We start from the raw sequence: 15,079 nt of genomic DNA, 5'->3' as shown, positions 1-15,079 counted from the left end.
CTAGTATTTTGCTTTAAATCCCTGAAAAAAAAATTAATACTTTGCTTCAAATGCATTTAAAAATTAAAAATTTGATTATTTTTGAAATTTGACTGACAAAATACCAGGAAAAATAATAAAAAAAAACATATTTTTCTTCAATGCCTGAAAAAAGTACAAAAAAACAATTTACCTATTATTTTGATTTAAATGCCTGGAAGAAATGAGAAATTTGAAATGTTTGACCCAAATTCCTGGATAAAATTTAAAAAAAAAATATTTTTTAGTATTTTGCTTCAAATGTCTGTAAAAAATTAAAAATTTGATTATTGTTGAAATTTGGTCCAAATACAGGGAAAAAATTTGATGAATTTTGAAAATGTTGGTAAAATATCTTGTAAATTTTTTGTGTGTATTTTGCTTCAAATGCCTGGATAGAGAAACCATTTCCTATGCTTGAAAAACTGAAATAAAATAAAAACTACCCCTATAACAGAGCAAAAACCACTTTAAGCAGCTTGAAAAAACTGAAAAGCACCATTTTTAGTCACTTGCATATTGAAATTTTTATAGAAAGATTTTTTCACTGAAAATACTGTTTTAAAAAAACAAGGGTTCTACTAAAGGCCCATAAGAGTATCTTTTAAATTAACTTTCGCACCTATAACTTAATAGAATTTTCTTTATAAACCTTCAGAAAAAAATCATTTTTCATTTCACTTACCTCTTCTGGCATACGCCAATAAAATCAGCTGATTAACACAATTGACTTGCTCCTGAATCAGGTAAGGGCACTTCCCAATAATGTACTTTCTATCTTTCTCCAAAGTCATGGGGTTCAATGGAATCCTACTCAAATGGGCATGAATTATAGCCCTAGCTTTAATACTATACAAATAACACAAAGGACGCTCCTTGTTTTTTTCATTTAAATTAGGCAACTTCCTAATTAGTTGTGGTACTTCTTCATTGTCTGATTGTCTCTCCTCCACTTCTGAGTTGTGTTTCTTCTCAAATTCATAACTGGCTGCTAGGATCATTATTACTCTTTTTAAGGCCATATGGGGGGTTTTGTGGAAGAAGTAGTAATACATTTGAGTGGTGTCTAGTAATACTTGATCTCCGGTGAATTTTATACTTCTGTACCACCAAGTACCAACCTAAATATTAGAATTTTTAGTGAAGAATGAATTTTCAATTTTTTAAAACATACCACAATAGGTAAGGCAACCATAAAAACTAAGGCATAGAGTCCCAGCACCCAAATACTGTTTTCCTTCTCAACAATCCAGGATGGCAGAGCAATGCCAAAGCTCATAGCTCCTGGACCATCAGGGTTACCATATTTTTCCCAATTTTTTCTTGCTTCTTCATCAGTTAAGGCCTATAAGATATAATTTTTTCTTTAATATAATTCATGCCTATAAGCTAGATAATATGCTTTAAAAATACTGATAAGTAAAATCAAGAATAATGGATTAAATTATAATAAAAAGTCTTTTGCTTTAAAACTGAAAGAATTATAGTATCCATCCTTCTATGAATTGATAAAAAAAATACCTGTCCAAAATAATTGTTTAGTATAGACTAAAAAAATTCAATTATGTATCAGAAAATATGAAGATATTGAGATAGCTTAAATGAAAACATTTGCATGTATAAATTCAGATTTACAGTATTTTGTACAAAAATATACTAAGTAAATAAATTATGTATTTGTTTCAAAAACTTATTTACAATGGAGAAGTTGGACATAGAAGACAATAATTATTAAACAATGCCATATCATAGTCATACTTATTTCCAAAAACTTTATCTTTAATTGTAATTACAGGAAATCAATTTAATTTTTAAATCTAACCAAAAATAAACTATAGAAATTCCACTATAAATATTCCACATAAAATAAAATATGTATTGTATATACTAAACTTCACACACAGGGAATTCAGTTTAAAATGATGTACATGGGGATATTGGAAACCAATAAAGATACAAGGTCGACCAAATGAGGAAAAATTGTGCAGTCAAGTGCCTATAAATTATCTATCATCTACCAAGAATATGGAATAGCAACGGATATACAGAAAAAAAAGAAGAAAAAAGTGCGTCTTATAAAACCCTTTATATCTTCTTTATTATCAAAAATACAATAACGAAATTTTCAGCGTGGGGGTAAGAAATAAGTGAGAATTTGAAAATAAAATAAAAAATAATCTAGGCCCACCATGTTGAATGAGGCCTAAGTCAACTTTTATTTTTCTTATGGGCCCCACACTGAATTTTTGGATTTTCAAATTCCCCTTTAGAAATGCTCTTCAATCATGTATATCATGTTGTTTCATTAAGATATATTATAATAATTATAACTAACAAAATTAGGATTTCATGGTAGAAGGCTTTAATATTTCTCTTCAATTTCTCCATAGTGATGTAAGCTGTCTGTTTTAATTTAATTAAAACCTGGGTGACTGTCAAAGTAGAACTTATTGTCAGTGTCAAGTGTGTGTTATTAGTTATGAGTTTCAAAATGAATAATTTTCAATCTATATTGGAGTGTTTTATTCTCTGTTGTCGAAATGAAGAGGACCATAAGGAAATGTGTTCAAATAAATATCCATAACCTGGTAGAGGTATGTTTGGATGTCTGAAAGACAACCTTGTAACTTACCAAGAAATTTTTTGTCTTTCTACTAGGGAATACAATTCTATAGTTTTTTCCACAAAAATTTTTTATGTTGTCTCGGGATTCTAGAGGAAATATTAAAATTTATTTTATCAAAAAGATCAGGACAAAAAAGTAGGCCACTAAGAAGTTTAAATACAAATGTCAACTTTGCTAAGAGAGTACATAGATATTAAAATGAAAAAATGCAAATACAAGTTAGCTTAGGGATTTCTTGGTTCCAATATGTGTTTTATATTCCCTGTCTTTTGTAATATAAAAAAATAATTATGTGAAACAGGTCATGTATACAGTGCTTTCATTTCAAAACGATCCACCCTTAATAACTTTCTTAAAAAAAAAAAAAAAAAAAAAAAAAATACGTCAAATTAGATATACAGGGGGACGTTTAATTATGCATTTACTGAAGTTCTGTCAATCACCTCCTCACCTCCAGCTAACCTCACTTTAATATGTCAAATGGAAACCCCCATCGTGTGATACATCATAGTAGCGTAAAATTCTCTATTCAACGGTACCAAAAAAAATGAAATCGGTAAATGTGTAAGCAAATAGTTAGCGAAAATGTCTAGAAATAATGAATATTTTATTTACGCCAAACTTTGGTATTTTAAATGAATACTTTTAGTGTGGTACCTACATTATTTTAAAATTCTTACATTTTTTATAATAGATCATCAAAAAAAAATACAAGCAATTTAGAAGTTAAAACGGAGTTAGGATGGAGCTCCCGCGCACTACACTTTGGTAGTTGGAGAGTGGCTTGATGAAAATTTTCGAGAAAAGTTGATTGGCAGACGTGGTGCAATCGAATGGCCTGCGCGGTCTCCGGACCTAAATCCCACTAGACTTTTTTCTTTGGGGCTACTTAAAAAGCAAAGTTTATAAAACCCCACCTGAGAGTATTGAGAATTTAAAAAATAGAATATTTCAAGAATGCAAAGAAATTAGTGAGCAGACCCTTGCCAATGTTCGTAAGGAGTTTAAAAATAGGCTTTTTTATTGTCTTGCTAATAACGGCGCGCATTTTGAACATTTAATAAAATAAATTTGTTAAACTAATTAAATGTGTTTTTCTACCCTACTGATTTACACTTTAATTGCTTCTTGGTCAATCCATTTTATTTTTTTTTTACAACCATTGATAGCATAATGAATGCCCTTTAAAATAATGTATCACACCATGGGGTAGCCATTTGACATACCAAAGTTTGGCGTAAATAAAATATTCATTATTTGTAGACATTTTCGCTAACTATTTGCTTACACATTTACCGATTTCATTTTTTTTGGTACCGTTAAATAGAGAATTTTACGCTGCTTACTATGATGTATCAGACGATGGGGGTTCCCATTTGACATATTAAAGAGACGTTAGCTGGAGGTGAGGAGATGATTGACAGAACTTCAGTAAATGCATAATTAAACGTACCCCTGTATATCTAATTTAACGTGTTTTTTTTTTTTTTTTTTTTTTTTTTTTTAAGAAAGTTATTAAGGGTGGATCGTTTTGAAATGAAAGCACTGTATATACGTTTAATTATAAATCTCTTGATTTTGGCATGTGCAAATGTGATTGGTTTAATTAAGTTATACTGCCAGATAGGCTCTTCTATGTGCCTATAATATACATTGCACCTGCAAGAAATTTAAATATTCTATTTTAACTAAAAAACAGTCATATAACCTAGTCTCCTAATCTCTGTCACCTTAAGTATTTTCTTCACTGTGATATTACATTTTGAATCAAAAACTACCTTTAGTTTTTTAAATGAAATACCTTGTATTTCATTAAATATGCTAAGATATAATTAAAGGTGTTTTAATTTAACATATTAAATTCCTCTTATACATAAAATTATACTTTTGTTTCTAAAACACATAGTTTGTAAGAAAAAACTGAAATAAAAATATATTTTCACCAACATCAAGTCATTTTAAAATTTTATAATGATGGACCAAAGATACTTTTATTAAAAAGCTATTTGAAATTAATTATGCTCCATAGGCAATGTGACAACAATTATGCTCCAAAGCAATGTGAAAGAATTAGAAACACCGTAAGATTTATTGCAATGTGTAATTGATGTCAACTGCTTTAAATTCTACACAAAAATGTGTGAAAATAAAATATACTGTGAAAAAACTTATATCTGTGTGGATTTTTCTTTGCTAAAATGTGTAGAAAACAATGGAGATTATTTTGATTTATTATGGCTTTGATTTATTTCATAATTAATTAACCTAATTAAACAATTATTTTGTAATCATAAAAACTTTCCTTCATTCATTGCTTGTAAATCCAGATATTTTTCTTGGCAAAATTGTTCCCTCACTTAATTTAATTCCCTATAGCAAAAGGAGAGAAGAACATATTTTGATATCCAGATATTCTACAAAATTTCAAAGAGTTTAATAGACTAGGTTGTCTAGAATTTTACTTTTTGATAGAATCAACGTGTTTAATTTACCATTTTTCTGTAATGTTTTTTATTTAAATTTCATTTGCTGTTAAGACTGCAATTTAATCTGTAGATATGGGATACTATAATTTAACTTTATAATTATTAATATGAATTATTTTTAGATATCTATGTTATCTATGTAATGAGTCTTTCCTGTAAGTTTCTATTGAATAATTTATTTCTTATTCTGTGATTGGCTGGTGCATTAATAAACATTTATTTATTTACCTACTTTAAGAATAAATGAAATAATTTCTGAAATATGATTAGTTATACAGTGTAGCTCTTAATTGTCCCTCCCCCTCTTATTTTTTGAATGTGTTTATATAAAAATTTGATATTTACCACACCTCATTAGGAACCTAAATACTACTTTTTGGTAACTTCAATAAGTAAAACAATAAAACTTAAATTTGTGGCATGATGTCATTTTGAAAAATAAAATTAAATAGAAAGAGGGGGTCAAGAGAAACATTGAAAGTTTCCACTAAATGCTTTATGGTCCTAGAATATTAAGTCATTACTTCCACCCATAGCAAAACGGAAGTCTTTCAAAATCTTATTTTTTGCATTTTCATTTTCTTTACTACCCCTGGTCAGGTGTAATTTGATTGTAGGTGCGTTGTTGTTTATAGAATTATAAAAACTTTTGTGATATTCAGATGATAAATATGCAATTCAATGAATATGTCTGTATTTTATGCAAGGCAACACCTAAACTGTTAATAATCACAACCATTCTTATAAATTTTGTTACTATTTTAAAATCAGAAAATAAGTTGAAAAAAAAATCAGTGAACATATATTTTAAAGATATTTTAAGAGCTTGCTGAAGAACTTCCTATACAGTAATATAATACACTGTGCAGTGATGTAAAAAGAGAATATCTTTCGCTAGAAAATTCTCGCTGAGAGTTTTCTAAACAACAAGCTAAAATTTTTGTTCTATTGCTTTGCATTTACAGAAACCAAAAGAAATACAAAATTGATAAATTATTACAATTTCTTTCTTTTCTCCAATTCACTAAGTACATATATTTCTCTCATCTTAAAAACTGTTATGCCTTAAGCTCAAAGACCTATTTTGTCCCTCATGAAATTTTAGATAAAATCCTCAAATTCTAATGAGTGACTGTAGAATTTCAAAATATCCAGAGAATCCCAGTAGCCACTAAGGTATTTACAGTCTTAGTATTAATTGTTTTTATGCAATATTTGAAGTAAGACATGGAAATTAATGTAGTTATAACATGCAAATATTTACAAAATTAACGTGTAATGTATTGGAAGTAAAGTAAAATTTGCTACAAGACCTAAAAATTGTTAGCTCACAATTGAAAATTGTCCAATCTGTGATTGAGCAAGAAAAACAAAACACTTCTTCACAGAACATTAAGCTAGGATGATCTGAGATTAGATCACCACATCCATTATTCGCTGTTAAGAAGAAAATTCAATTTTTGTAAATTGTTTAATCAAATCAATTTTCTGTTTCTGTATCTGCTATATATGAAAAACAGTGTTGTTTCTTCTCATAATATTGTGTATAATTTTATGATTCTTAATACCCTGTTTCATATTTAACTTTATTCCTAAGTGCATTTAAAGAGTTGCTTCTCAAAAAATTCTCCATATCAAAAATATTCTCAAGAATTTTTCCTTTCTAATGCCCTGTTTCAATTTATTGCCAAATAATGACAAATTTTGCTCATTTTGATAAACTTATTTAGGCAGCAAGTAAAATATCTTTATATTACCTTGTAACACTCAAAAGATCAAAAACAGATCTTGGAACTAAAACTTACCTGATAAGCCTTTGACAATTTCATAAACTCCTTTTCATTACCAGTGTCCTTATCAGGATGTAATATCAAACTGAGTCTCCTGTATGCTTTCTTAATTTCTCCCTGGCTTGAACCCGGAGATATCTCCAAAATTTCATATGGATCAAAGTTTGCCATCTCATAATCAAACTGTGAAACTTTATATGCTAATAATATTAATATCAACCAGCCCCCAATTATCACTAGTTTGATAATCAGGTGTTTGGTGCCTTGCCAGGGCTCTGCATTCTTCTGGTGCTCCCTTTTCATCAAACAGGGTGTGCAGTGACATAGTTTCTTTTCCTGTTCTGGATCTGGAAGGAAATATGAAATACGTGATGGAGGATATCTAGGGTATCGACTAGTCAAACAAACTAACAGTAAATTATGTGGCTTTCCACATCAGAGGTCCTACAAATTAATATTCAACTCCTATGTTTACATACCTCGTTTCTTCTTTTTGGGCCAATAAAATATGGTTACCGGTATTAAGATAAGGGCCAGAAAAGACAGTAGGAAATAAAAAAACGTGCCGCCGCTCTCATCGTATTGGAATTTTTGGCCCATTTTCACTGTTTTTCATTAAAATTTCTGATTTTTTGGGAGAAAGCATTCAACCGACGTGTCGTGTTCTTTTTTTTACAAATGCCACTGGCAATGTCAATGTCAGTTACGTTACGTCAATACGTGGCCATGAAAAGCGGTGTTGCCACTTCTTTCCTACAGTCTTTAACTATCGGGATAAGGTCGAGACCAAATGGGGGGATAAAAGCCTTAAGGGGGATTGCTAAACACCGAATTAATAGTTTGAAGAATATATTATTTCATTATTATTGAATTATTTTTTCGATACTATTTTACATCTTCTTATTTTCGTGGCGACATACAATAACAATTTTTTAAGCAGTGTCTTTATTTTACAGTTTTCTACAATGATATTTGAAAAATAAAAAAGATGGCGCTGATAGTAATATTTATATAATTTACATCACAGAGTACCTAAACCTCGTTTAGGTTTTTTTTAACCCCTATAAACTGTTTATCTATGCTCGTCAGTACTTACAGCACCGGCTAAAAGTAGAGAAACTTTTAATTTATTTTCTAATTTAATAATCTATTCAAAATTTTTGTGACACCATGTATTAAAAATGTTTATCTTAGCCTAAGCCATAAATTCATACCAAAACAGTTTGAATATTTATCACAGGAATGTAAATAGTAAACAATGTTTTTTTTTACTTGAGGACATAAATAGAGAAACTTTTTGTATTAAATATTTTAAATTAAATACAGTTATGGTCATATAAATAGCACACTTTTCTAAATTGCGATAAAAAATATTAAATACCATTTTCTATTTTTTTTATAATATATTTAGCTTAGATGTTCTACAAAAAGTTGTATTTAATTAAAATTAAAAGAGTATTTTAAATATATAAGAAACATAACAAAAAAACTAAAGAAATGCTGGCCATTTAAATAGCACACTTAAAAAATATTTACTTTCACCAAAACCAATTTAATATTTTGTTGGGTATCCTTTATTTTTTATAACTTCACTTAATCGCTTGGGTATTGACTCCACCAATTTTGCACACACGCTTGCCGGAATACTGTTCCAAGCCTCTTGGAAGTTTTGCCATAGTTCATCCAGATTTGAGGGATTTAATACCTTAATTTTGGTTTTAACGTGATCCCACAAATTTTCCAGAGGGTTCAGGTCTGGGCTTTGTGGCGGCCATTCCAAAACATCTACCACATTTTTAGTAAACCATCGTTTTATTGATTTTGCAGAATGTTTTGAAACATTATCGTGCATGAACTTACATGTAATTGGCATAAAATGCTCCATGTATGGTTCCATAACATTCTGCAAAATCTCCCTATACTCGTATTGGTCCATTATTCCCTCTATACGATGAATAGGTCCAACACCATGCCATGACATTGCTCCCCATATCATAATTGATCCTCCTCCATGCTTAACAGTTTTAATTGTGTACCTAGGGTTTAAGGCACGATTGGGAGGACGTCTAACATAGCATTTTCCATCATTTCCAAATCTATTAATCTTGGTTTCATCGCTCCATAATATGGTTTTCCAAAAATTAATGTCCTTATTTATATGTTGTTTAGCAAATGCCAATCTTTTTTTAATATTTCTTTTTGAAACAAGTGGTTTTTTCCTAGCTACACAACCTTTGAGATCTTTTTCACATAATCTTCTTCTTATTGTTCTTGCAGAAATATTGATGCCATATTGGTCTGCTATTTCACGTTTTATTTGGGCGGAACTTAAAAATGGATTACCCTTGCTTATTCTAATAATAATTTTATCCATGTTATACGTGGTTTTTCGAGGCCTTGTTAATCTTTTCTTGTTCATTGTGCTTTGAGTGGTCTCATAGAGAGCCAGAGCATTATAAACCATTTTCCTAGAGCAATTTAAATCTTTTGCTATAGCAGAAATAGAAAAGCCTTGATTTTTCTTTTCTATAATAAGAGCTCTCCTCTCTGGTCCATAATGTTTCTTTCTACCCACTAAAAACAAAACTACTCTTGACAATATTCAAAAATTTTAAAGTTAAAATAATACTTACTAATTAACACTCGATATATTTAATAAGAATGAAAGGTGTGCTATTTATGTGTCCAGCCTTAAAACGTTAATATTGGAATGAAATTCTGTATGTGCATATATTTTTAAAATAAACATAAAGTCTTGCATATTAGGAGGAGATTAACTGCTTAAATATTTTCTTATCAGTCAGGAATTTGTTTTTTGTAAGTAATATATGAAAAGGCTAAGTGTGCTATTTATGTGATCACAACTGTAGGTCTCGTTTAAAGCAGTTCGTTTTCCATTGTGAAGAAGCCTATTTAGTATTAAAATGCCTCGATGTATAAATTTATCTGAACAAATAAAAAAACTTATAATTGAGAAGCACAATGCGGGAGTGAAACAAGTAACAATCGCTAGAGAACTTGATCTTCATAAAAGTGTCATTTGTAAACAAATCAAATTGTGGCAAACTAGAGGCACTACTGCCAGCATCTCTAAGGCAGGTAGACCCAAAAAAACAACATCTGCAACTGACAAGCTAATTAGACGATGTTCTATAAAAAATTCAATTTTTCTCCGCCGAAGATATAAAAAAGGCACATCCCAGCATTTCCCTTTCAGTTCGATCTATTCGAAGACGTTTATGTGACGCCAACTTAAAAGCCAAGAGACCGGTAAAAAACCTTTCATTTCAACGAAAAATAGACAAATTCGTTTAAGATTCGTAAAAGAACACTTTTTTTTTATGGTAAACACAAGCACAAGAGAAAAGTCCTATGTCACTCTTGGAGTGGTGCTTGCGCGAAGATATTTGTGGGCATTTATCTTGAATAGCTGTAGGTTGTATGCGTCGGGAAATATGTGAGGTGGAAGCCCGTTCCACAAAGAAGATGTTCTCCAGATGAATGAGTCCTTGGGGTAGGTGGACTCGATGTTGATAAGCCGCAACTGCTAGACGCGTCCTTCTTGCCGGAACAGCCCTGGGTGGAATCAGGCCTGCCAGCTCAGAGGAGCACTTACCGTGATAATAACGGTAGAATAAACAGAGATCAGCCACCTTTCTCCTGTGCTCCAGACTATCCAGACTCTTTGTCAGTTCTGGTTTGTCGATAAGACGAATAGCTCTCTTCTGTATAGAATCCAGCAGGTTTAAACTATGCTTGGGTGCAGAGCTCCAGACATGCGAGCAATACTCGAGGGAAGGGCGTATTTGAGCCTGATAAAGAGTCAGCAGCTGTTCTGGTGTATACAGTTTTTTCGTTTTGAAAAGCACTCCGATTTTTTTGGACGCCGCCCCCGGCAACGTGGTCATGCCAGGACACACTGTTGGTGACCTCGACACCTAGAAGATGTAAAGATGATTTCATTGGCAATGTTTTCCCTGCCATTACCAGCTCCGGGCCACCAAGGTTAGTCTTCATCGTAAAAACTGCAGCCTGCGTTTTTTTAGCGTTAAAATTGGCCAAATTGTTATCGCCCCACTCCAAGATTGCTCTAATATCGTTGTTGGTTGAAGCTACTTGTTGCTGCCTAAGATTCTGAGAACTTGCGGCTGTCGTTGATTTGGCGGACTTAAATGTGGAAATAAGTGTGCTATCGTCCGCAAAGCTGTAGATTGGATTGACAGTGGTTCCTAGCAAATCGTTGATATATACCAAGAAAAGGGCGGGGATAGAATGCATCCTTGAGGGACTCCAGCGTTAATGTTAAATTTGTCGGAGAGGTATCCATCGACGGCTACTTGGATTGTTCGTTATTCAAGAAAACTTTTGATCCAATTCAATAATGAGTTTTGTATGCCGATTGAGGAGAGCTTGGTTAGTAGTCCCTCATGCCACACTCTGTCAAATGCCTTGGAAATGTCAAGAGCGACTGAGCGGGACTCGCCGTGCTTCTCCATGGCCTCCGTCCACAAGTGTGTGACGTAGGTCAGAAGATCGCCGGTAGATCTAAGCTTTCAGAAGCCGTATTGATGATCGCTGATTAGTCCTGATGATTCCAGATATCTTAACAGTTGTTGGTTGACTGCTTTCTCCATAATCTTCGATATTACTGGAACCAGTGCAATCGGGCGGTAATTGGAGGGCATCGTCTTCTTACCCTTTTTGGGTACAGCTTGCACTCGAGCAGTTTTCCAGCTTGTTGGAAATTGGCCCTGCCTATACGATGCCGTGAACAGTCTACATAAGGGAGGAGTCAATTCGTCTGCACAACGTTTTAGTATTAGGGCTGGAATTCTATCAGGTCCAGAAGCTTTGCTGGTGTCTACGTTGTCTTACATTGGACCTATAATTCCCGCTTTATGTTTGATGTTTCCAAATGCAAATAATCCCAATATTCCAGAAGCTTCAATTTGGTTCCAGCAAGATGGCGCGCCGCCACACTTCAGCAGAGCCGTGCGCCAATATTTAAGTGAGGTATTTCCGGGTCGATGGATTGGGCGAAGGGGTCAATTGGAGTGGCCTGCTAGGTCCCCCGACTTGACTCCTTTGGACTTCTTTTTGTGGGGTTATTTAAAGCATAGAGTGTATGTAAATAAACCCAACAATTTAGAAGAATTGAGAAATAGTATAAGAAATGAGATTCAACGAATACCTCAAGAAATGATACGCAACATTCTGAGAGAATTCGAATCAAGACTCGCTTACTGTCGAGAAGTTAATGGGGCTCAATTTGAACATTTAATTCGGTCTAGATTAGAATAGTTTCTTTTTGTTCAATGTTTATGCAATACTTTTGATTAAATACATTAATATTTTGAATGCTTTTTTAATAATTCAACCGTAAATTTCTCAGTATCTCTTGACACTTACTAGCTAGTGTCAACAGATGGTTTTAAAAAAGCTTCGATTAAAAGTGCAAACCGCATTGTCTATGTCTAACCGTTTGGATTTTATAACATGTCAAAAGTGGAAATATGCCGATCCTCAACTGTCAATAACTCAAAAACAAATGAAGATAGGTATAGGACATTGTACATGAAATATGTCTAGAATTTTCTGTTCTTTAAGAATACAGAATAAAAAATATGTATTTCCATTTCAAAAATTGAAGTTGATGGTCGTAACTTATTTTCGGACCACCCTGTATACATAAAATTATAATAAGAAAACTCGCAGTTAAAAATAAAAATCGACGTGTCCGAGCGTTTTTTTTTTTATTATACCCCTGAATTTTAAATGAATTTATTCCGGACTTTTGGCTCTCGCTGTATAAGCTACGCCAAGTTTAAAATTCATAATTTTTATTTGCCAATATCAAAAATTATAAAACAAATGATGTAAGCGAAACTATCATATAGGAATACATCTCGACTAGGTATAAGAATTGTTGCTCAAAAATACTATCTGCAAGAGGTTGTTCTTGTGATGCATCCTTGCCTTGACAAAAAAACGAAATTAAAAACCAAAAAAGCAATGCAAAAGAAAATAAACCTAACGTAAAAACATTTCTTTATAAAAAAAATCATTTTGACATATAAAATCTTGAATTAAAAAAAAATCAATTTAAAAATACCTAGATAGAATTTAGAGGGCAAAGGCAGGCGACAACTGAATCAGGTAACCTCCGTAGAGGAAACACACTCAATATACAGGGTGTCCCAGAAAATGTGGGAAATCTCTCGGGTTCAGGTAGAAAATAAAAAAATAATATGGAACTCCTTAGAACATTAAAAGGCTAGAATTAGCATTGCCGTGGAACTATGAGCAGTTTATTTACTTGCAAGATCTTTGATGCAATGATGCCAAATGCTTATGTAGAAATCGCAAAAAAACTCCCTTTATAATATCATAAAAATTTGTCACTTATTTTGACAGGGGTAAAACAATATTATTCCTCTTCAATAAAATATGAACCATTTTTTTTCATAAAATATTATAATTAACATTTAAAGTTAAATGAATGTAGATAACGTATATCAGAGAAAAAGGCAACAACATTGCAACGTTGCTCAATCGCATTGTTGATTCCACCGACACAAGTAATCTTTACCAGTGATGTCGTCAAAAATATTCACATGAATATTTACAATTAATAGATTATCGTTTAAATTATAAACAATATTACCGTTTATAAGCTCTTTATGTGTTTTTTTAACGTTAGAGTAAAGGTACTTATCTAATAAAAAGCATTTTTATATAAATTAAATATTTTATAATTATTATAGATTTCCTAGTAAGTTTTTATTATTCTACGTTTATGACGACGGTTGTTTATGACGTTGATCTGATGTTATGACAATATCGGTATTTACTTGTGAAAAGATTAGCATTTATAAATATGTATTATTGGGTAGTTCAACGGCGTTACTACCCGAAAAAAAAAATTGTAAGGCCCTAGAACAATAAAAAACAAAACATTCTAGGAGAGATCGCAAGAAACTGAGAAAGAAAGATGAGGGTCCAGTGACTTTCATCGATATTTCCTCTTATTATTAAGAACTTATGCGGTTTTTCAATAAAAGCTCAATTTTACAAAATAAATCTTTATTGTTTGGTGACAAAATGGAGACTACGAAATAAAATAGAAATTCTCAATTGTGTGGCAGGCTGCAAATGTACTCCTGTGCCGATTTTCCACAAAATCTTGCAAGCTTAGTTAGATCTTTGAACTTGCACCTGATAAAGGGAGTAGACCTGAAACAAGACAAACTGGATAAGGTAAAATCTCATCGGAAAATGCATACAAATTTATACCTTCGTATGAAATTCCAGGTAATTCAAACTCCCCCCTATTGTTTGGCACCAATGGTTTTCCGACGATATCAGCTGACTGCCACTCCCCGTTGAATGTTGTCCGGAAATACACAAGCCTTGGATTTTCCTTTGAAAATTTTATTTCCCTAATAATTCTAGTTGGAAAGGGACATTTTTTTTTGTAAAATGTATTTAGAAGCACTTCCCATTGCCGGAAAAAAGTGTTGTTGAACATTTTCAGTTTTAAAGAGCGATGGTTTATTCCGACTTGACTCGAAAGCCTCTATCCAGTCTTCGCGGAATCCAGTAGAGCAGAAATCTGCTCTATGCTTTTGATTCACTGCGGCGAAGTCCTTGTCGCACTCCATATATGAATGGCCTCGAATCGGAAATGTCATTTGAATAAAGTCCAAACGTTTCTGGAAATGTATAACATAATGCAAGTATCTAAACATAGTCCAGTTTTTATTTTGTCCTGGGCATGAGTCACAGAAAATGTTTAGTTTCCTCGTTTGCTGATTGTACAGCATATGATGCAATAACGAACAAATATCCGAGCTTCCCTTTTTGCCTATTATTTCTGGATACGTATAGAAAATAGCTTGATTATCCGATAAAATGTGAATAATAAATGTGTAAATTGTCAATTGACGGCAATAATACACGTCATTTGTGAAAATGTTTGGAACTGGCAAGTTCTTGGCATAATCGATGCATATTAATTCTATTTTCATTGTCTTAGTGTCTTGTCTTTCTACTCTCATTCTTCGCAGCTGTTTTCCTTTTGTAAAAGGTATCTGCTTTCCTCAAATGAATATCTTTATCCAGTTGCAGTTTCTTCAGTTCTCTGAGAATTTCAGCAGTAC

General features: G+C 32.2%; 1 protein-coding gene across 1 annotated transcript in view; it reads right to left on the bottom strand.

Annotated features, from left to right (window-relative positions):
• LOC126743494 (translocation protein SEC63 homolog) overlaps positions 1-7,597 on the bottom strand; it is a 39,116-nt gene extending 31,519 nt beyond the window's left edge. Inside the window, exons 1-4 of the mRNA XM_050450615.1 lie at positions 7,400-7,597; positions 6,936-7,267; positions 1,193-1,363; positions 704-1,139 (exon numbers count right to left, since the gene is read on the bottom strand). Of these exons, the coding sequence (XP_050306572.1) occupies positions 704-1,139; positions 1,193-1,363; positions 6,936-7,267; positions 7,400-7,520 (1,060 nt within the window). The 5' untranslated portion in view covers positions 7,521-7,597. The remainder of the gene's footprint in view (positions 1-703; positions 1,140-1,192; positions 1,364-6,935; positions 7,268-7,399) is intronic.
• Between the last annotated feature and the right edge of the window lie 7,482 nt (positions 7,598-15,079).

The sequence above is a fragment of the Anthonomus grandis genome, chromosome 13 (assembly GCF_022605725.1).
Source record: "Anthonomus grandis grandis chromosome 13, icAntGran1.3, whole genome shotgun sequence".
In the NCBI taxonomy this organism is placed as follows: Eukaryota; Metazoa; Arthropoda; class Insecta; order Coleoptera; family Curculionidae; genus Anthonomus; species Anthonomus grandis.
Note: the sequence above shows the minus strand (reverse complement) of the source record. Positions and strands in the feature narration are given on the sequence as shown.